The sequence below is a fragment of the Panicum virgatum genome, chromosome 1N, assembly GCF_016808335.1.
Source record: "Panicum virgatum strain AP13 chromosome 1N, P.virgatum_v5, whole genome shotgun sequence".
In the NCBI taxonomy this organism is placed as follows: Eukaryota; Viridiplantae; Streptophyta; class Magnoliopsida; order Poales; family Poaceae; genus Panicum; species Panicum virgatum.
This window is the reverse complement of record NC_053145.1, coordinates 58,398,790-58,422,096: the sequence shown is the minus strand read 5'-3', so window position 1 is coordinate 58,422,096 and position 23,307 is coordinate 58,398,790. Positions and strand designations below refer to the sequence as shown.

General features: G+C 48.9%; 1 protein-coding gene across 1 annotated transcript; it reads left to right on the top strand.

The window, feature by feature from the left end:
• The first annotated feature begins 9,462 nt into the window (after positions 1–9,462).
• On the top strand, positions 9,463–11,968 carry LOC120657011 (AT-hook motif nuclear-localized protein 25-like). The gene is made up of 2 exons (XM_039935257.1): positions 9,463–10,124; positions 10,440–11,968. The coding sequence occupies exon 2, from the start codon at positions 10,588–10,590 to the stop codon at positions 11,551–11,553; it is 966 nt and encodes a 321-aa protein (XP_039791191.1). The 5' UTR covers positions 9,463–10,124; positions 10,440–10,587; the 3' UTR covers positions 11,554–11,968.
• The last annotated feature ends 11,339 nt before the right edge of the window (positions 11,969–23,307 follow it).

Below are 23,307 nucleotides of genomic sequence, written 5' to 3'. Positions count from 1 at the left end.
CTGACCATCCCACAGGACCAGTCAAACCGCTCCAGCCGACCGGTCTGACTGGTTCCTCGGACCGGTCAACCCTGAGCCTGAGCAGAAGGCCGAAGAAAGCATTCTCGCTTCGGCTCTAAGTGCGAAAGAGGTTCCAGCAGCTCCTTCTGCAGCAGAAGACGAAGAGTTGGTGGATTATGAGGCTTTTCCGGAACGCACGAACATGGAGATCAATGTTGTGCGCTTTTCTGAAGACTACTTGGTGATTCTAGAGGAGGAGACTGCTCATTTGGACTTTGGGCCCCGCGAAGCTATATTTCAGATGCCCAAGGATTTAGATAATCATTTGAAGGCTCTCTACATGAGGGGGCATATCAACGGAAAGCCAGTTTCTCGTATGCTTGTGGATACTGGTGCAATTGTGAACTTGATGCCCTATTCACTCTACAAGAAGCTCGGCGGGACGGACGAAGAGCTGATCAAGACGAACATGACGGTCAGCGGCATTGGAGGAGGTGATCCCATTGGTGCCAAGGGGGTTGCTTCGATGGAGTTGACCGTTGGAAGCAAAATGATCGCAACGGCATTCTTCGTCTCCGAGGTGCAAGGTAACTTCAACCTCATACTTGGACGTGATTGGATTCATGACAATCAATGCATTCCATCTTCCTTGCATCAGTTCCTTATTCAGTGGATCGGTGATGAAATTGAAGTAGTGCATGGTGATGCATCTTCTTTCATTGCAACCGTCAATTCCGAGTTTGTTGGTGCACATGATAACATCAAGTGTTTATCAGGCCTGGACTTGACCGATTATGACTTGATCAGTTGCACCAAGGAGGGTTTTGTGTTTGCTGTCTTAAAGCCGATGGAGAATCGGCTACATTTACTTCTATGATGCAACAGGGCGACAATACAGAGCCGACCGGTCAGACCGCTACCTTTAACCGGTCAGACCGGCCGACCGGTCAGACTGGTGCATCAGACCGAAAAGACCGGTCCAGCGTAGACTGGCTGCAGCAGCACATTGAGCACTATCGGGACAAGGCGAACGATATGTGTGAGGCCATTGAGGACGTCGGTGATTTTGACAAGTTGGGCCGTGGTTTTACGTCGGCTGATCCATTAGAAAAAGTAGATATTGGAGATGGTTCTATTCCTGGGCCGACTTTTGTAAATGCAAATTTATCGGATGGTTGTAAAGCCGATTTAATAAAGTTATTAAAAGAATATGTCGATTGTTTTGCATGGGAATACTCTAAGATGTCTGGTTTGAGTCGTGATTTGGTTGAGCATCGGCTGCCGATCAAGGCCAGTTTTAGACCTTATAAACAACCTTCTAGGCGCTTTAATTCCGTTATGTATGTTCGAATAAAAGAAGAAATCAATCATTTATTAGATGCTGGATTTATTCGGTCTTGTCGTTATGCGGAGTGGATATCTAATATTGTGCCCGTTGAGAAAAAAGATTCGGGTAAGATCAGAGTTTGCATTGATTTTAGAGATCTTAATAAAGCTACTCCCAAAGATGAATATCCTATGCCTATAGCCGATATGTTGATCAATGAGGATTCTGGACATCGTGTTATCAGTTTTCTTGATGGTAATGCGAGTTACAGTCAAATATTTATGGCCGAAGAAGATACATCTAAAAATGGCTTTTTAGATGTCCTGGCTTTGTTGGCTTGTTTGAGTGGGTTGTCATGACTTTTGGATTGAAGAATGCTGGTGCTACTTATCACAGAGCTATGAATTTGATCTTTCATGATTTGCTTGGTATTATATTAGAAGTCTATATTGAGGATATTGTAATTTAATCGGCCGGCTTGAGTCATCATTTGGCTGATTTAAGACTTGCTCTTGAGAGGATGCGTCAGTATGGATTGAAGATGAACCCGCTCAAGTGTACTTTTGGTGTATCGGCTGGAAAGTTCTTGGGCTTCATTATTCATGAGAAGGGCATAGAGATTGATCCAAAGAGAATTGAAACTATGAAGAAAGTGGAGGCTCCTGCTTGCAAGAAGGACTTGGAAAAGTTTCTGGGCAAAGTGAATTTTTTGAGAAGATTTATATCTAATTTATCCGAAAAGATAGATACTTTTACTTGTATTCTTCGGTTGAAAGATGAAGCTGGATTTACTTGGGGGACAGAACAGCAAGAAGCTTTTGAGAAGATTAAGAAATATTTGTCTGCACCACCGGTTCTCAAGGCGCCTAAGAGAGGTACTCCTTTTAGGCTTTATGTGGCTGCTAAAGACAAAGATATTGGTGCTGTTTTGACTCAAGAAACCGAAGAAAATGAGTATATCATTATATATGTTGGCCAACAGCTTATTGATGAGGAAACAAGGTATGCATTTATTGAGGAATTGTGCTTATCATTATATTATGCTTGTACCAAGTTGAGGCATTATCTTTTATCAAGTAATTGCGTAGTTAATTGTCAAGCTAATGTTGTTAAGCATATGCTATAAAAGCCGATTTTGAGTGGTAGAATCGGAAAGTGGGCTTATGCACTTGTTAAATATGATTTGGCCTATGAATCTTTAAGAGCTGTTAGAGGCCAAATTGTAGCGGATTTCATTATTGAGCATCGAATTAATGATGAGCATTATTTAGAAGTCGGATATGTTACTTGCACACCATGGAAGTTGTTTTGATGGATCGGCTTGTGATGATGGTCAAGGGACGATTGGTGCTGTTCTGATTTCTCCGAATGGTACTATCTTTGAGTTCTCAATTCGATTGGAGGAAGAGCGCACGAATAATCAAGTTGAATATGAAGCACTTCTATTCGGCTTGGAATTCTTGGAATCAATGGGTGTTAAACATGTGGAGGCTTATGGTGATTCACTTCTGGTGGTGCAGCAAGTATCCAAGGTATACCAATGTTATAATGGATCTTTAAATGCATATCTTGATAGATGCCTTGATATTATCTCTTGCTTCGATGAATTTGTAATTCGACATATTCCGAGAGATAGTAATAAGAAGGCAAATGCTCTGGCTCAGCAAGCATCTGGCTACAATGTTACTAAGAAATATTTTAGCCTGAGAAAGCCGATGCGAGCAACAGCCGAGTTACTGGTTCTGGACAAACCGGTCAGACCGGATGCTCCGACCGGTCTGACCGGTCCCAGATTGCTGAAAACAACAATTCGGCTGATTCTTCCAATTCCAAAGGGAAGGCCGAGGTTGCTGATTGGAGGGTGCCTATTGTGACATATTTAAAGGACCCTGGTTGTGTTGCAGAGCGGAGTATTCGGCGTTTGGCATTTAAATATATTTTGATCGACGATGAATTTTTTTGTTGGACTGCCGAAGATGTACTTCTCAAGTGTTTAGATTCTGATCAGGCCCGTGTTGCTATAGGAGAAGTTCATGAATGCATTTGTGGTACACATCAATCGGCTCCTAAAATTAAGTGGTTGCTTAGGAGAGCCGGTTTCTAATGGCCAACTATGATGGCGGATTGTTTCAAATATTATAAGGGGTGTGAGGAATGTCAGTGTTTCGGTAATGTTCAATTGGTGCCTGCTGCATTATTGCATCCGATTATCAAGCCATGGCCGTTCAGAGGTTGGGGGTTGGATTTTATTGATCAAATTAATCTCCCTTCTTCAAAGGGACATCGTTTCGTGTTGGTTGCTACGGATTATTTCACTAAGTGGACCGAAGCAGTTCCTTTGAAGAATATAACACATCGGGAGGTAATTGAGTTTATTACAGAGCATATTATTCATAGATTCGGTATTCCTCAAACTTTGACGACGGATCAAGGTTCATCATTTATTACAAAGGAGGTACGTGATTTTTCCGAATTTTATAAGATCAATATACTCAATTCATCTCCATACTATGCTCAGACCAATGGTCAGGTCGAGTCTAGTAATAAGATCTTGATAAAGCTCATCAAGAAGAAGATAGAAGAGAATCCCAGGAGGTGGCATGATGTGTTATCTGAAGCATTGTGGGCTCATCGTATATCTAGACATGGTGCTATTAAATTTACTCCTTTTGAGCTTGTATATGGTCAAGAGGCTGTTTTGCCCGTTGAGGTGAATCTGGACGCTTATAGATTGGCTAAACAAAATGATCTTACCGCTATTGATTACTATGAATTGATGATGGACAATATTGATGAAGTAAGCGACAAGTGGTTGCAAGCTTTGAAAGCAATTGAGAAAGACAAGTTTCGGGTGGCTAGAACTTACAACAAGAAGGTAAGAGCCAAATCTTTTCAAGTTGGTGAGCTGGTATGGAAGACAATATTACCTCTTGGAACAAAGAGCAACAAGTTCGGCAAGTGGTCGCCAAGTTGGGAAGAATCGTACAAGATCGTCAAGGTTATCTTCGGTAACTCTTATATGGTGGAGATGATGCAAGGAGAACGTCTTTCAATGGCTCTTAATGGAAGATAATTGAAGAAATATTATCCCAGCGTGTGGCAAGACGCTTGAAGACGATGACGGCCGGTATAGAGTATCACACTTAGCATTATTTTTAGCCTTATACTTTCTGTATAAATTCATGTATTTAGGCTAGTTTCTAGTATTTACTTTTTGGCTTGCAAAGCTCACCAAAAAGGCAGGGGGGCATATGTTGGCTACCAAAATTGGCAAAGTGCGCAGCCGACCGGTCTGACCAGTCGGACCGATCTGGCTCTGTGTAATCCGAGTCTGGTTAGAATTGCTTTGTAGAGTCTGTTTGTAACCAAATTTGGAAGGAGTACGTCCTCCCCGGCCTATAAATATAAAGGCCACGGCCGATTGAGGTCTTTCTACCCAATCGAATCAAAAATCAATCTACTTTTACTTTTTTTCCCTCCAAATCCTAGTTTTTCCAATCTCATTCTGTTCTTTGCTCGTCTCAACGGCGTTCAAGGGCGTCTTAGGTGGCCTACCGACTTCAAGACAATCCTAGATCTGCGAGCTCCGACGGGGTCCCTCCCGAGCTCGTGGCCCAAGATCTTTGTGGAGCTCTCTGTGCCCAATCGGTCTGACCGGTTGGCACGACCGGTCTGACCCTAACATATTTTTTTGGCGACTCTAGAAGAGAGTGTGGAAGAAATCCCTAGGGCTGAGGCCTTGTTTAGTTGCGTAAAGATTTGGGTGTAAAACACTGTAGCACTTTCGTTTGTATTTGATAATTATTGTCCCGTCATGGGTTAACTAGGCTCAAAAGATTCGTCTCGCAAATTACAATCTAACTGTGTAATTAGTTATTTTATTTAGCTACATTTAATACTTCATGCATGCGTTGAAATATTCGATGTGATGGGGAATCTTGTAAAGTTTTGGAATTTTGAAGGGAATAAAGGGCCTGAGCTTCAAGCGCGTACTTCAACCTCGCGCGTACTTCAACCTCCTGCATGCTCCGACTGCTGCGAGAGCGATCGAGCCACAGCTCATTTTGTGTCCTCACCCTCGTTCGTTTGTCGCCATCCGATCATTACTCGCCGTTCCGGCCGTATATTTTTTAAAATTTAAATGTCTCGAGATCCAACCAATCAGGGGGCCGGGCCTAGTCATTCAAATTTGTTTCGCTCTGCGTGCGTCACATGATAACGACTCGCGGTTTAAATAATGTTATTAGCGTCAGCCAGTCAGGTAAGGTCAGTGGGGTCCACCCAGGAAAGCCTGATCACAAACTGCAAATCCCTGGTTTCCTCGTTGCCCCTTTTCCATATATATCGCCTGATGTGGGACCCCCGCTGGGCACCGGCAAGCCGCCAAGCCATGCATCCACTGCCATGTAAAGAGCGCGCGCAGCTGATGATACCGGTACCAACACAATTCTAGTGGTTTCGTGTATTGGGATAAACATGCATGGACAGGTGAAAGCGACTCACGGTATACAGGGAGGCGCGATGAACATACCATTCCAAATGCGTATGATTGCAAATCTCAGGCAATGCTTACAAACGCTCCCATAGAAGAAGCAGGAGTACTTCATTCCAAAGTACGTATTAGTCATTTTAGCTTTCCTAGATACATAGATTTTGCTATGCATCCAGATATAGTAAAATATATCTATCTAGAAACCCCAAAACGACTAATAATTTAGGACGGAGAGAACATAGCTTTATACAAAGGTGCAGACACCCTTCGACAAACATGTGGCTTTGCGATTGTCTCTTCGCTTTGGTTAGTACAATGATCATTCCATCCTTACGAAGAAGACCTTTGTTAAAAAGAAAGATAGAACCACTGGCGGATGCAGCACAAAATTGAAGGGGAGGGGAGGGAGTGAGCTCCTTTGGTTCTTCCTCATCCATCTTTCCATTTTTTCTCCATTGCTCCCACCTTCCTCTCCCTCGTCTTCCCAGTTTGTCTTCATCCATGATCTGCTCCTGTATACAACATCAAACTCTAATTTCTATCGTTAATTCAACTCAAGTCCTTAATAGTATTTGATATATAATTGAAGTATGATACTCACTATGGGAAACCCATGTTGGTGCCTACTGGTTTGCTGAGTGCATTCCATCAAACACTCAGGAAACAACACATTTGCCGAGTGTAACCTATAAAACACTCAGCAAAATATCCAATTTTGCCGAGTGTAGGACACAATGCACTCAGCAAACAAGAAAAAAAATACTTGGCAAACAAATACATTTGGCAAAAAATAGCACAAAATAGCACGTGCCCGCCGAAAGTCAAAAACAATAACGGCTGCCAGAACTTTGTCAAGCGTCCGTTAGTGGCACTCGGCAAAGTACCTGTGTTCCCGTAGTGACTTATGATCTTATAATATGAAGGATTACTGATGATGACCTTGCTGTCAAAAGAGCAATAAAATGTTGCCGTAAACGGCCATGTAGGCCGTGTCGACGCTACTCGACAAGCTACCATGCAGTTTAGGCCTAAATGATGATTACACGGTCCAACCATTTACACATTAACAAATATGGCTACACGACCTTATACACGGTGTAAAAAAACCGGCAACTACACAGTTTTACACGACAAGTAGACCATTTAAAATAACGTTTAAACTTTAGAAGAGTATGAGCTTTGCTTTATTCCTTTATTAAACGTTACGACATTTGTTATTTGTAATTTTTTATTGGTCATGTAGATAAGAATAATCAATTGATAACATAAGCATATGATTACATATTTGGTCTATTTAACAGTCAATCTTGGTAATTTGTAACGTTTGGTCGATAAAATAACATATTTTTGAATTTCATTTGCAACATATCTGAATTTTATTTCTACTGTACAAACTACGTAGTCAATGGGCACACTGTTTAGACTGACTTCAACAGTGGAGGTGCATTTAGGAGAGGCAAACCTCTCGTCTACAGTGGATGCAGCCCGCCCGTAAAAATCTCATCTCCAACACACGGAGGCAAAGGCAGAAGCAACCCGCCGGCCGTTCCTCTCGCGCGCCGCTTGTGAAGAGAGGGAGCAGAGGCGTCCTACTCGGCGCTGCTGGGCCTTCTCCTCTCTTCCTCCTCACCTCGGTAGCGTCCGCGTCCGGATCTCTCGCTCGCTCGCCGGCGCCCGGGCTAGATCTAGGCGGAGCGAGGAGGCGGGGGGAGGCCGGAGCGTGGTCAGGCTCGGAGGAGGAACGGGAAGGGGACGGGGAGGGCAGCGAGTGCGCGCGCGCACCATGGAGCTGGCGGTGGGAGGCGGGATGCGGCGCTCGGCGTCGCACACCTCGCTGTCGGAGTCGGACGACTTCGAGCTCACGTGCTTGCTCATCAAGCCGCGGATCAACGTCGAGCGCCCACGCTCCGACCGTCCTCACCGCGCAGCGGCCCCGCCTCGGCCGTCCTCCGCGATGAAGGCGTTCTGCTGCGCGACCTCATCCTCCGTGGAGTGCAGCGTGGCGGCGTCGGCGGCTGGCGCGGCGGCAGAGAGGAACGGCTGGCCCCACGGCGACACCAGCGAGAGGTCGAGCCACTCCAGCGCCGGGAAGCAGAAGCCCGGCCCCAGCAAGAGGAACGTGGGCGACTGGGGGTCCCCGCGCAGCGACAGCGCGGTGCGCGTCGCTCGCTCCGCCGCCAGGAGCCGGTGGCACGCCAGCGCGGCGTGGTGCCGCAACCGGGGGTCGGTGAGGAAGCCCAGGATGTGCAGCAGCAGCGGCTCCGGCAGGTCCAGGACCGGGGAGCCCGCCGCGGCGTCCTCCGCCATGCGACACGGCGATGGGGTGGGATGGGACGGGATGCGTGCGCCGCCGCGTCCGACGTCCTCCACACCACATCGCCGGCGGTGAGGAGGCCGCGGCCCTCCAGATCTCCGTGGCGAGGATGGAGCCGCGCCCGCCGGAGGTGAGGAGCGGGCCACGCCAGCCCGCCAGGCCACCGCACAGGGGAAGGAGGAAGCAGGGAGCGCCGGTCGTTGGAGGGAGAAAGGGAAAGGCGGAGGAAGCGATTTGCCTCGGTGGAGAGAGGTGATGCTTTTTTGCGTCGCGGTGGGACGCTGAGGCAAAATGCCTCTCTGGTTTGCGCCGTCTGTTGGAGCGTGTTTGCCTCCTCAAAAACACTATGCTAGACGCATCTTTGCTTTTGCATTGCGTTGTTGGACTTAGTCTTAGATGACGTGTATATGGCATACTCGCTACTTAAGGGGTGTGACCGAACTGACTACCATTTAACGTTAGGTGAACATTACCGTCAATACTGACATGATACTGGATAATCGGGTGCGTTAATTTGCAACGGAGATCGCCCAACCGCAGCCCCAACATCATTGGAGTACTTAATAGGTACTGGTGTCACTTACCAAGATCACGCATGGAACGCGCGCGCGCGAGGCTCCTCCCCTCGGTCAGAGGCCCCCTATTTCAAACACGTGCTCGCATCGCCGTCCAACTGCAACGGGCCGTACCAGACGAGCAATTGCGCACACGGATTGCACGCGTCGTTTTACGCGTGCGCAACGTCCCTGTTGGTAGCACCGACGCGTTCTTCCCGGAGCCTCGCTCCTTCCTTGCCCGTACGTGCAGGTTGCAGCTTGCTAGAAATAGCGCGTCGTCCACATCTTATCACCAGCGCGCGGCCGCGACCAGCAAAACGCCCATCATTGATCGCTACCGGCTTCTCGCTGTCCAGCGACCTGACGTGACGTGACGAGCACCCCCTCTCCTATGCCGCGCCAGTAGCTGTACACCGGCGCGAATCGCCGGCGCCGATCCCGCCCGGCGCGTACGCCCGCCGCCGCTCTCTCCGCCGGCGTCCGCACGTACGACGCTCTCGGCTAGAGGCCGGCTGCGCGCGCGCGCCGTCGCGGTCCACCCGGGTACCAAGAGTCGTAGGCGCAGGTACGAGACCGAGACGCATCGGCCCGCCCGGCCGACCGCCTGCGTCGCGGTCGCGGGCGCCGCCGCCGCCCCCCGGCCCGGCCCGGCCTCTGCTCGGCCCCTCCGATCGCGTGCTCCTGTCTTTCCGTTCAACTAACGCGACAAACGAGTCCACGGCGTGTTGCTTTGCGCCCGCGCGGGCGGGCGGGCGGGGGGGTCTCGGCCTCGGCGGGCGCCGGGTTTTTCCTGGCCGGTGGCCCGCCACCGACTGGCCTACACGTACGCCACCGCGGCCTTCGAGCTCCGTTGCCCGCCCGCCCCGCGCCGAGTAAAAACGGGGGAGTTGGTGTGGGTGGGAGGGGATGGATCATTGGACCCGCGGGCCGGACCGGGAGGCAGGCGGGACAAGATAGAGAGAGGGAAAGGCAGGGACCTTATCGGCAGCGCCACCCCCCCATCCCTCGGCGTCCCCTCGGCTCTCTCCCCCCTCCCTCTCCTCTCGCCCTGCCTGCCTTTAATTCGAGGGCCGCGCACGCCGCACGCCCCCTCCTCCCTCCCTCAGGCGAGAGGGTACGGTGGCTAGTCCGACCCCCCCCCCCCCCCCGGCCCGTGCCTGCCTTGTAGCAGCCACCGCATCCAGCCTCCCGCCGCCACGTCTAGGCCCTTCTCCTTCTAGATCCCGGCCGCGCGCGACTGGCAGCTCCTGCGCCTAGCTATAAACGCACGGCCTCTCCTAACTAATCAGCATCCTCTCGCTTGCTGCTGCCGATCGAGAGGGGGCGGGTTGTGTTCAACTCGGTTAGTTTAGGAGGCAGCGAGCCGGCCGGCGAGGTTGCTAAAGCTACAGCGTCGTCGTCGAGGAGATCGAAGCTCGCTCGCTTCTGCAGGAGGTAAAGAACTTTACCGGTTTGCTTGTGCATGTGCTTCACTGCATCTCCAATTCCATCATCATCATCATCACTAGCGTCTTGTCAAGACGAGTCAAAAGGTCGAGGGTAGAGGAAAGGAAAAGATCTCTCTCTCTCTCTCTCTCTCTCTCTCTCTCTCTCTCTCTCTCTCTCTCTCTCTCTCTCTCATTCCGTGATGTTCCATGTCGGGCTAGCTGATGCTCGCTTGGTTATTCCATCGACTTGGTTTCTCGCTTTCCTGATGCACTGTGGCATGGCATGCAAATTAAGCTGCTTTGTGCTTGTGTCCATGTCCAGGCAGGTCTAGGCAGCACACCAGCCAGCGGCGGTGTGGTGGTGAGGGCGAGGAAGGACGGAGCTGCTTCTGCACACGCGAGGAGCGCGGCTGATCGAGACCGTGAAGCTGGCGGCCGGCAAGTGGTGGGAGCGGCCAGATGACACGGCCATGCCCGGAATAGACCCCGGCGGAGGCGGCAGCTCGCGCTATTTCCACCAGCTGCTCCGGCCGCAGCAGCCCTCGCCGCTGTCGCCCAACTCCCACGTCAAGATGGAGCACCACAAGATGTCGCCCGACAAGAGCCCGGTCGGCGGCGAGGCCGAGGCGGGCGGCAGCGGGAGTGGCCCCGGCGGCGGTGACCAGCCGTCCTCGTCGGCCATGGTCCCGGCGGAGGGTGGCAGCGGAGGCAGCGGGTCGGGCGGGCCCACGCGGCGGCCGCGCGGGCGCCCGCCGGGCTCCAAGAACAAGCCCAAGCCGCCCATCATCGTGACGCGCGACAGCCCCAACGCGCTGCACTCGCACGTCCTCGAGGTCGCCGCCGGCGCGGACGTCGTCGACTGCGTCGCCGAGTACGCGCGCCGCCGGGGCCGCGGCGTGTGCGTGCTGAGCGGCGGGGGCGCCGTCGTAAACGTGGCGCTCAGGCAGCCGGGCGCGTCGCCCCCCGGGAGCGTGGTGGCCACGCTGCGGGGCCGGTTCGAGATCCTCTCCCTCACCGGCACGGTGCTGCCCCCGCCAGCTCCCCCCGGCGCGAGCGGCCTCACCGTCTTCCTCTCCGGCGGGCAGGGCCAGGTCATCGGCGGGAGCGTCGTGGGCCCGCTGGTGGCCGCGGGCCCCGTCGTTTTGATGGCGGCGTCGTTCGCGAACGCCGTGTACGAGCGGCTGCCGCTGGAAGGGGAAGAAGAGGAGACAGCAGCGGCCGCCGCCGGAGCGGAACCGCAAGATCAAGTGGCGCAGTCGGCGGGACCCCAAGGGCAGCAGCCGACGGCCTCCCAGTCCTCTGGTGTGACCGGAGGCGACGCGGGCGGCGGCGGCATGTCGCTCTACAACCTCGCCGGGAATGTAGGGGCCTACCAGCTCCCAGGAGACAGCTTCGGAGGCTGGAGTGGAGGCGGCGGCGTCCGGCCACAGTTCTGATCCAATTCTCATCGTCGACATGAAGACGTACATCACCAAGATTCAAACGGTGCGGAAGCTAGGCTTGCTATCCAGAACTCAGACATGCATGCTGGGATTGTTCATTGGAGAGATCGACCTTTCATCTGGATGCTGCTAGAATACAGTGCATGTGTTTGCACACGAGGAGGATGCATTGGAAATCATCTGGGCGTTTAAAAAAAGAGAGTAGTGGTGGTTAATCAAGGACAAGAGGAAAGCTAGAGATGGATTCATGCAAGAGCTAGCTCAAACTAAAGGTCAGTGAGATCCGATGTTTTGTGTTTCCAGCGTTTTGTTTATCCCATTTTGATTTGTAATGTGATATTATATTCTGATTGTATCTTGCTGTAGAATGATGTTTCTATTATAACCATTTGCTTCGTTCTCTCTACAATCGCTGCACTCTTCCGTGGTCGCTTTCGCATGTGTTTTGAGTTTCACGCAAACACGGACTTTGCGGTCAAATATTGAATGGTTCAATCAACCTATAGTCAAAGTTTCAATCTTTACCTAGGTCGTCAAATACGTTCGCTTCTTCCACTATCTAAAACCTAGTGGCGGTCAGTAGGACTGGACTACTAGAGCTATCTTGAGCATGCAGCATGTGCTTGGAGCATTGTGGTTTTGTCAACAAGATGGCCTGTGCTTAGAGCTATCCGTTTAGTTCTTCCTTCAATCCCATGTTTTTTTTGGTCCCTTGACCGCTAATTAGGAGTATTAAATGAAGTCTAACTACGAAATTACTTACATAACTATTGTACTGTAGCACTTAATATATACCTGAGGTATTTGACCGTACGATTGGAGGATGATTAGACGTGGTTACTGTAGCATCACTGTATCCAATCATGATGGAACTTGGTTCATTTTTGTGAAAAAAATTTCATCACATTAACCAAACACGGTCCAGAGGTTAGTTTGAGCACTGGTTCTGCTTGTACTTGGTTTGGCAGGAGAGGCTGCTGGGCCGGGGGGAGAGAGTGAGAGTGAGGAACAAAAAAGCCTTCTGTCCCTCTCTACATTTAATGGCTCCTGGGGTCATGCCTGTGAGATTACATGTAGAGCCACGAGACTATGGAGGGGTAGCTACTAGCTGGGGATAAAGAAGAGATAGAGATGCAGATGAAAAGAAGTGGCAGCGACTCAGTGATGCCGCTGCAGTGCGCTACTGTATCGTTAGCCTGCAGTGCAGTGGGGGACACTGGCCATAAGACGCCAAACCCAAAATTGACGCTGCCTGCCGCGACCACATCTGCGACGGAACGAGATCCTGCACCACCTTGCACCCTTCAAGTACAAATGCACAATTCTGGAAGGGGGGTCCGTCCGCGGCAGCGCCTTAAATGGAAAAGGGGAGGAAGCTTTCGCTTTTGCGTAATTTGTGGGGAGGCCGCGGACGCCCCCCTCCGGCTTTGGAACTTGCTCATGGCTTTGTAACTTTTGTCGTTGGAGCTGGAGATAGGAGTAGATGCCAATGCGCCGGGCCAGAGCTGGTCAAGGCGTTCTCTCTCCTCTCCCTACTAGGCCATGTCCACTTGTCGACCCGGTACGGTATGCCCCTCTCGATCATGCATATATATTGGCAATCCATGCTGCATGGAGAAACAGGAAATGTTATGTTATTGGTTTGGTGTTCCCTGGTTAATTCCGAAGTTTGCCAATATAGTCCATGAAATTGTGTTGCCCTTATTTCTTTAATTCCATCTATCAATTTAAATGCAATACAGTAATATTGTAAATCTATATTTCCGTTTGGTTGTAATAGCTCGGCAATTGTTTACATGCAATATAATGGTCAGTTTTGTCATAGTATCGTTTTTATTAGCTAGATCAGTGAACAACTAAATCCAAATAATATAAAACTGATGGTATTTTGAATTGAATGTACTAGGATCAGTTTAGCTCGGCAAGGAAAGCACATGACAATAGAGGTTTTGGCACCATAGAAAATACTAGTATTTATTGAGTTTCCGATCCCTAAAAAACTGAGCTAATTCCTTTTATTTCATAGTACTATGCCAAAGCACTTACGTACTGTCCATTTGGGGGAACAATTAGTGCTATAAGCTTATGTTGTTGACTAGCTAGGGCCATCATCCTGCAAATCTAGACTATGTAACGCTATATACCTACAACTATTGGTCAACTATTTTTACTTCTACTCATTGTATAACAAAAATGTATATTAAACATAAAATATCAAGCCAAATCCTCATATATAACAGGTTCTTGCTGCTTAAATCAAAATTTAAAAATATAATTTGATCTGTTCAGCCTTACTCTCCAGGTGTCTAATATAGTGTTCATTTTGTCTACTGTTTGCGTGTCAACTTAGTCTCTGAACAGGGTCTTTTTTGTCACACTTGCCTCAAACTAGTAGTGTATATATAACCTGGAGCTCACTTCTTTAATTTGAGAATATTTTAACTACATGATATATATGAAATCAAGTTTAGATACTGACATGCATCGGTCCATCTAAGGCAAAAGTACAACGCAGAGACAACCTCGTCGAGTTGCCTCTATCCTACTACTGAAATATATACGATGTCCCGAACCATTTTAATTATCAAGAGCCAAGCCGTCCCTTCTCCATCGACGGCAAAATCTGAAAGACCGGATCGGGTGCTCTAGCCTAAGAGGGAGAGGGGATGAATTAGGCAAGTTAAAATCTTAACCTATGGCTCCAACTAAATTACACAATATTAAACTAAAATATGCTATCTATATGTGCAACTAAGGTTGTTCTAGTGTGAAACCCCTATCCCAAAAAAAGTTTAGCAACTTATAGCCTTTCCTATCAAGAAACTACTCTATGAAAGTAAAGGCACAAGAATTGCTAGAATGAAATGCGGAAACGTAAAGAGCGGGATAGGAGGAAGCAAACTCTTGACGCGGGTGTTTATCCCGTGGTTCGGTTAGCCACAAAGGCACCCCTACATCCACATTTTTGAAGCACTCACTAAGAGTATCGCTTCTCGGCAATCAAGTCTCTCCCGTGAACTCAATCACGGTCACCTTGATCCCGAAATTCACTAAGGAGCTTCTCCACAAAGGATGGGGGTCTCCACGTCCCCTGCACAAGATCGTCCACGCTGCTCCACACCAAGTCGGAGGGTCGTTGACGTTTTCGGTGAGCCACAAAGCTCTAAGGGGCCGGCGCTCCAAGATATCTTTTTTGGTTCACAAGAGAACCACAGCACAAAGTCACAAAGCCTTGCTTGTTCAGTCTCTAAAGAGCTAACCTAGCACTAACACTCTCAAATGTGTGCTAAGGACTAAAGATATGATCAATAAACACTTGGATGGCTTGGAGATATTCTTGGGTGTGTTTGAGGCTTGTAGCAACTCCAACAATCTTCAAATGATCGGGGAATGGCATATATATATATATATATATATATATATATATTATATATATATATATATATATATATATATATATAGGCCTCCAAGACCATAGAGCCGTTAAGAGCCATTGGGCCTTTTCTGCGCAGGGCACCGGATAGACCGGTGAGGGTGCACCGGTGCAACCGGTCACTCACGGCTCATCAGTAGCCGTTGGCCTTCTGACAGCTGACGTGGTCACCGTTAGATCGGTGCCAAGTCTCCGTGCATCCGGAGCAGCTTCTTTCCCTTGCAGCTGACATAGAATTGCACCGGTGCTTGCTCCGGTGCACCGTCAGTTCAACCGGTGCTGAAGAAGTTGTGTCCTGGCCACTTGACATGCTCTCTGGTGCATAGAATGGTGCTTGCACCGATGCTTCAACTTTGCACCACCGGTGCATCCGGTGCCACTTGACTTTTGGCACAGCACTGCACATTGCTCGGTGATAGGGCACCGGTGCATCCGAGGCCTACCGGTTAGGCCGGTGCTGGGTCACAGTTCAACCGATGCAACTGTTTCTTTCAGAACTCGTCCATTCAGTGCTTCTTTGAGTTCTTTCTTCGTGTTTGCTTGGTTGGCCTTTTTGCTTCATCCCTGGGATCTATAATTGCTCACTTGACAAACTAATTAGTCCCATTGACTGCATTGTTACTCAATCACCAAAATCACAAAACAATGGCCTAATGGGACCATTTCCTTACAAAATCCCGTGGCCCGATAGAAACCGATAGCTCGTGGCCCCCCTCCAACAATCTTCAATGATCGGGGAATGGCATATATATATATATATATATATATATATTATATATATATATATATCTATATATATATATATATATATATAGGCCTCCAAGACCATAGAGCCGTTAAGAGCCATTGGGCCTTTTCTGCGCAGGGCACCGGATAGACCGGTGAGGGTGCACCGGTGCAACCGGTCACTCACGGCTCATCAGTAGCCGTTGGCCTTCTGACAGCTGACGTGGCTGTCACCGGTTAGATCGGTGCCAAGTCTCCGGTGCATCCGGAGCAGCTTCTTTCCCTTGCAGCTGACATAGAATTGCACCGGTGCTTGCTCCGGTGCACCGTCAGTTCAACCGGTGCTGAAGAAGTTGTGTCCTGGCCACTTGACATGCTCTCTGGTGCATAGAATGGTGCTTGCACCGATGCTTCAACTTTGCACCACCGGTGCATCCGGTGCCACTTGACTTTTTGGCACCAGCACTGCACATTGCTCCGGTGATAGGGCACCGGTGCATCCGAGGCCTACCGGTTAGGCCGGTGCTGGGTCACAGTTCAACCGATGCAACTGTTTCTGCAGAACTCGTCCAATTCAGTGCTTCTTTGAGTTCTTTCTTCGTGTTTTGCTTTGGTTGGCCTTTTTGCTTCATCCCTGGGATCTATAATTGCTCACTTGACAAACTAATTAGTCCCATTGACTGCATTGTTACTCAATCACCAAAATCACAAAACAATAGCCTAATGGGACCATTTTCCTTACAAAATCCCGTGGCCCGATAGAAACCGATAGCTCGTGGCCCCCGTTGTACAACCCGTGCACACGGAAGGCCGTTGTACGATACGCTGCCGGTCGGCGCCGGCGGCAAGGATCCTGTGCACGCGCGCTATTTGCCCTTTGGTGCCAAACCTCTCCCAAATCCCCTACCGCGCCCCCCTCTGTAAGGATCACCGGGGTGTCCGACCCTAGAGGGGGAGGGGGTGAATAGGGTCGCTAATCGCTTTTCTATCCTAGGGCTCAATCTAATTGCATAAGATAAACCTAACACGTCCTACACATGCTAGTTATGACTAAGGTTTATCTATGCTACCCTCTACTTACCCCAAAAGACTTGCAACCTATAGCCAATCCTAATCAAACTAACTAGGAAAGTAAAGGTAAGCAAGAAAGAGTAAATGCGGAAACGTAATGCGGTAAGTAAAGCGGTAAGGGAGAGGATATGCAAACTCCCGTGAAGACACCAAGACACACGATTTAACGTGGTTCGGTTAGGACACCAAAGTCCCTCCCTACATCCACGGCCAGTTGCTCACAAAGAACAAGTGGGATGCCGAGTCTCTTCGCTTGATCACCGTCTTGCCACGCCTCCAAGGCTCCCGACAAGCAAAGGCTAAGTGACGCCAAGTCACAAAGACGAGGTCACCGCCACCGTCTATCTCGAAGCGTCACCACGGCACCGTCTTCACTATCTTGGAGCTTTAACACCAAGTAGGGGCCTCCTTCCCCGCACAAAGTGTCGTTGCCACTCCACACCAAGTCGGAGGGTCACACGACGAGTACACAAGTTGCTTGCCGTAGCAAGACTTTCTCTCAAGCTAGTTCTCTCAAGAACTAAGCCTAAACAAGCACTAAGCACTCTCACAAGTGTGCTTAAGCCTATATGATGTACAATGAAGCTCTATGGTGGTTGGAGATGATCTTTAGCTCTTGTATACTTCCTTGAACTCCAGCACTCTCAAATGACCCGGCCTTGGGGGTATATATAGGCAGCCCAAGCAAATGTGGCCGTTGGAGAAAAGCTGCCAGAAAACTGCGTAACGCCGGTTAAACCGACGTACCCCAAAAGCCATCATCGGTTTAACCGGTGTATGTAAACTGCTACGTGAAAAACTAGCCGTTAGCAATTAACCGGTGTATCGCCGGTTTAACCAATGCAATCAACCGGTGTATGTAAAATTAGCGTCGGTTTAACCGGTGATTGTAACTTCTTCACGTTCCTCCAAAAACCACCTCTCTGGACAACTGAACCGATGCAATTGACCGATGCATCGTCGGTTCAACCGGTGTATGTATTTTCATCGGTCTTCGTTTGGCAATGCACCGACGTATGCATTTTCTTCAACGTCGGTTAATCCGGTGAGTGTATCTTCAGTTTCCAGCTTCTGGACAATTACACCGGCGTGTGTCTTTTCCTTAACGTCGGTTCAACCGGTGTATTGAATTTCTTCACAGTCTCTTCGATTCTTGTCCTTTGGACCGAAGCGGAACCCCCGTAGGGGTGGCCCTTCGGGCCTTGCTACGCCTCTCTTCTCTTTGTCATCACTTGAACCTAAAAGCCTGAGAATAGTCATCTTAACAATCACATTAGTCCAAGTGTTGTGTGTGTCATCAATCGCCAAAACATTATATTGAAATATGGCATGAGAGGCCATTTTCGCTACAATCTCCCCCTTTTTGGTGATTGATGACAACACAACCAAAGCAAGCAAGATGAATTGCAAGAATATGAAATTGATACCAATTTGAAAAGTTAGAAACTACTTAGCTTGCTTGGATGACATTTCAATGCTCATTTTAAAAGCCCTTGATACCAATTGTAGAAAGAATTTGTAGACCAATGGCTTGTGTGTGGTTTGAACCATATGAGCAATGAAAAATTTGTACCTTAGTCCATGGGATCATCAAATTGCACTTCTCCCCCATATTGACTAAGTACCTCCCCCTATCACCATGCATCCTTTTGCATTACATTTTCCATTCCTCCCCCTTGCTAATGGCATCATTTTACTCCAAAATATCTGCTTGCTTTTAGGGTACATTTCTCCCCCTTTGTCATCAAACACCTAAAAGCTTCATAACCACTAGCAATCAAGGAGCATTAGTAGCAAAAGAAATTCACTAGTGATAGAGTTATATCTAGCCATGCCTCCCTATATCATTTATCTCTTTAACCTTTGGGAGTTATGGCTTGGTCTTTTTCCTTTGTCCAATCTTTCTTGATCCATTGATACCAAGTGTAAGGTTAATTGCAATGCTCATTATCTTGATATCGAAGGATTGAATGTATTACCATATGGACAAAAAGAAGTGTGACTACAACAAATATTACTTTGAAAGCATGTTAGTCACAAAAACACAAGCTATAGAGTTAGCTCCCCCTAAATGTGTGCAATAGTGTTTGAATCACTTAATCAAATGTGTGCAATAGTGTTTGAATCACTTAATCAAATAGTGACTTTTCATATTAATATTTATATTATATACCTGCTTATTTTATGAGTCATGTGAATTATTTGAATGTATTGTACATTCTCTCATTATGCAACAAAATAGCTACAAATATCAAGTATGCGGTAGATTACCATGACCTATATGTGTCAAAGGATGAATTAAATACCTTGCAGACAGCTAAACAAATGGTCTGTTCTACCAGCTGCTTGTTTGTGTCAAATAGACAACAGCTGCATATACAGTTGTACTTTCCCTTCGATCAGTCTCTGTGGGGAGTATCATCACACATTTACCGAGACTGAAAACTTGGTAATTGTGCTGGATGAGTGTTATCACCATTTCACTCCTCTTCATAATTGACCCTGCAATATCAGCCAACTTATTGATATGGTATATCATTTTATACATATAACACTCATATTGAGATTAGCCTTGTTTGCTCTTTCATCGACTCCAGTGCAGGTATACAATTGCTGTAGTAAAAATTTCATAAAACGATTTAACCACGTTTTGGGTGATGTGTCTGTGATTGTGTGATGTCCCGCACGCAGCCCGGTATATCTACATTGTTCATTTGCTTAATGCTCGCTCATGTTGTATTTGTTTACGTGCTACGAGTGCTATTAATTTTGGTATATGTATCTTTTGGCAGGACTCCTCCAAAATGGCTCCGGCTCCTCTATTTTTCACAAAATACGGCTCTTCATACAAAACATAACATTTGGTAGGACTTCTCTGAACAAGCCGGAGCTAGTAGAAGCCTTGCCAAACAGGACCCATGCTATATGTTCTAATTATCAAAATCGACAAGTTAATGAAGAACTTTGGGTACAACTTAGAACATATTAATTTAATTCGCCTCAACCTACATTGGAAGACTCTCTGTATCCCAAATCAGATAACTAAAAAAATAAAAAGATCACCAAAATGACACATTCATCAGACTCGGCATCGGTTCCCTCGCCATCTTCCACGCTATTCACGGGTGCTGGCTCGTCAAACATATCGAGCCAAACTCCGCTCGCTATCCTCGACTCTCGCCTCTCCCGGAGCTCCTCACATGGCCCGTGCGCGCCTGCAGCCGCGGCCGGCAGCGGGGCCGCACGCACCTCGATATCCAGCGGGGTCGAGCTCCTGCCGCCTGAGCGTGGTCGAGCTTCTCCTTGGCCGAGAAGCATGAATGGGGCGGCTACGGAGAAGGGGATGTAGTGGATCGACTAGAAAATGGATAAAGAAACGGTTGGATTTTTCACTTTTTAGATAGCTAAATAGCTAGCTAAATAAAATTTGACTAGTGTAATTTGAAGAAGCTCTTTAAGATGTTCTAATTATAAAATATTTCATAAGTTGGCGCTAATTTGAGAGACTGAACCTATTAAGCCTAATTAAACCATTATTAGCGCATGTTTACTGTAGCACAACATGGTCAAATCATGAACTAATTAGTCTTTATTAACATAGTATCAGTACGTCTACGGGTAATATAATAAATCTACATAATTTCACCAACTTTGTGCTCGATCACTCCATGTATAGGCCGTGTTATGATCATGCAATCATGCGAGGCATTATCCGATTGGTATTCGGATTAATTTGTCCAGATTCCGGTTATGATTCTGATTGATTTGTTAGTGTTTCAATTAAGATTCCAATTGATGAAAGGCTAGTTCGACTGGTATACGGCATATACTAAGGCCCACCTGTCAATGAGACAAGACGGACCAAATATTTAGGTGGAAACCTTACTCGCTCTAGTAATAGGTGTAGATATAGATGGACTCTCGCTCATAAGTTAGCCACCATTTATGCAACCTACAATTAATATTTCTAATTGGTATTCAAATATACGATGTGACGGGACTACTCTAGGATTCAAACACCATACCATCGCTAGCATTCCGTTTGTGCATGCTCTCAAAGAAAAACTCACTTAGCTCAATTGATGATTAACAAAAAAATTACAAATTTGGCCATAGCGCGCGGATGAGGCACCTGTGTAAATCATAGACACAAGTGAAATACGACCTAGATAGAGGCAACCAATGTTAGCCTAAACGTTAAACGGTCAACAGTCGGTCACCCACGGTGTAGCAAATAGTCGGAATATACGGCCGTTTAAACGGCTTTATAAATGGTCGAAACAGTTTTATACGGATTTGCTCAGCTAATCGACCTACACGGCTACCCATTGAGTAGCGTTTACACGTCGTGGAAACGGTGTAAACGGGCGTGTAGACGAACAGTAGTGCCGACCAGTCACAAGTCTAGCTGAGCGTACGCCGTACTGACGAACGATCCAGTCCAGCATGGAGGCATTGGAGGGGTATTTCTACTGTTCTTGTAATCTTGGAACCCAGAGTATGCTCGCTTTCCCTGTTACATAGCATTAACTATTTTTAATTCAATTAACGTCGCGGAGGCAATACATGATCGGCGGTGGGTAAGAGGAATTCAGGGGCAATTGCCGATTACTTGCAGCTCTAATTGAGGCTCACTGCTGTGTAACTACAGCCTGATCAAGATGATCAGTGTATTTGGCGATATGGAACACCAACGGTCAGTAACTCAGTATTCTGCGAAGCCTGCATATCTAATGCTACATCAAGGATCGGTCATGCATTTTCCCTAGGCACAAACTGATCTGGCAAACTTGGGTGCACCTGAAAGTGAAGATATTCTTTTGGTTGGTATTCAGACAATGTCATTGGACGACTGACAGAAGAGAGAGGCATGGTCTGGAGACACACACAAACTGCCCTATTAAGACCCTGAAACATGCAACCACCTGTTCGCCTCTTGTACCGTGACTATGCAAGTCTGGTACCTGTTCGCCGGCAACTAAGATGAGCACTGCGACGGGCCATCGCTCACGGCTGAGGCGGACATTGGAGGGCGCGGCGCAGGGCAGAGGGCAGGAGCTAGGAAGCCTCACATGCCTGCGGCTGCTGCATTCCCGGGCGGTACCTCTGCTCACCTCACCGGAGCTCGACGCGGGCACGCCGGTCAAGCGCACAAAGGAAAGGGTCTCGTAGGCTTGCGACCCGCGCGTTGATCACAGCCGTACAGGTCCAATCTGACGTTTATGAAACCCCTGAGGGCGGACGGTATTTTATTTACTGTCGACCCCTTTTACCGTCCGCCGCTGGATCCTGGATGGTAATCCAAACAACGACCACCCCCGACTCCCCAAGGTCGGGCCGCTCGCCATCACCAACGGTGACCACGCCGTCCTGCCTTCCACGACAAGCTGTCGCAGCTTCGGAGCAGAAGATGGAGGCCAAGGCGCCGTATAGCTTTCTCCTGACCTACCTCGTCTGTGCGGCTGTACACGTACGCAGCGCCGCGCCCATGGGCATGGAGCGCCGGCGGACGGGCCGCTCGCGTCGCTCCGCAGGTCGTGCCATCAGACCTCGTCGACGTTCGTCCGCGTGAACTTCCACGGCCTCACGCACGGGCTTTCAGGGGAGGCGACGGCGTCGAGGCACGTGATGACAGGTTGATCCGCCGTGTGCCGCGACAGCGAGGCCGCCGGCACGCGTGGCCGCGCCGCGCAGGAGTAGGTGGCCGACTGGCCGTCGGGGTGTGGCGCTGACCAACCTGCCGGTATGATCGTAGCCGCGCCCGCGTCTCGCCACATACCTCTTCCTTCTTGCTCTGCTGATCGTCGAGCCAGGCGGAGCGGCAACCAGCCGAGCGCGCGAGGAAGACGGCAGAGCTTTGTTGCCTCGCAGGCAATCAAGGCCGCACAAGTGCAAATCAATGGACAAGAGAGGTCCAGGGGTTGGACGGTATTTCAATTACCGTCCACCCTTGGGCTCGGTGCTGCGGGCAGCACGGCGCCATGGATTGGCAGCCAGTGAGCCACACCGTGCACATGAGCACATCTCTACAGCGGGCGCTGACGGCTTCCTCGCAGGAGAAGGAGGTCCTAGGGCGGCCGAGCTGCTTCCTGATCCACTCCAGCTCGCCGGTGAGGCGGCACGCGCGTCCTCGTGCTCCTGTACGGGATGGGCGGATCATGCACTGATGCACATCGTCGGCGCTCACCGCTACGGGCGAACGTCCACGCCACGCGATCTGTTCGAGGACTTTTGTGGTGACCTGGAGCGCAGTGAATGAAGGATCTCGCCGTGGTTCGTTGTCTGAAACAGCGAGGCCGCTCCGGCATTGCCGGTGTGCCTGTGCCGCGCAGCAGGAGGACGGGCTTCGCGGCGCCGACAGCCCCCGTGAAGGCTTCTCCTAGCTCTCGCTCTGCAGAATCCAGTGGACATGAAACTTTGCCGTACAATGCGGCTCCATAACCCCGAATCTATCTCCAGCACAGCTCGAGGTAGCCCACGATGACAACGCCATGGGCTTCGTTGACGAGGATGAGTCC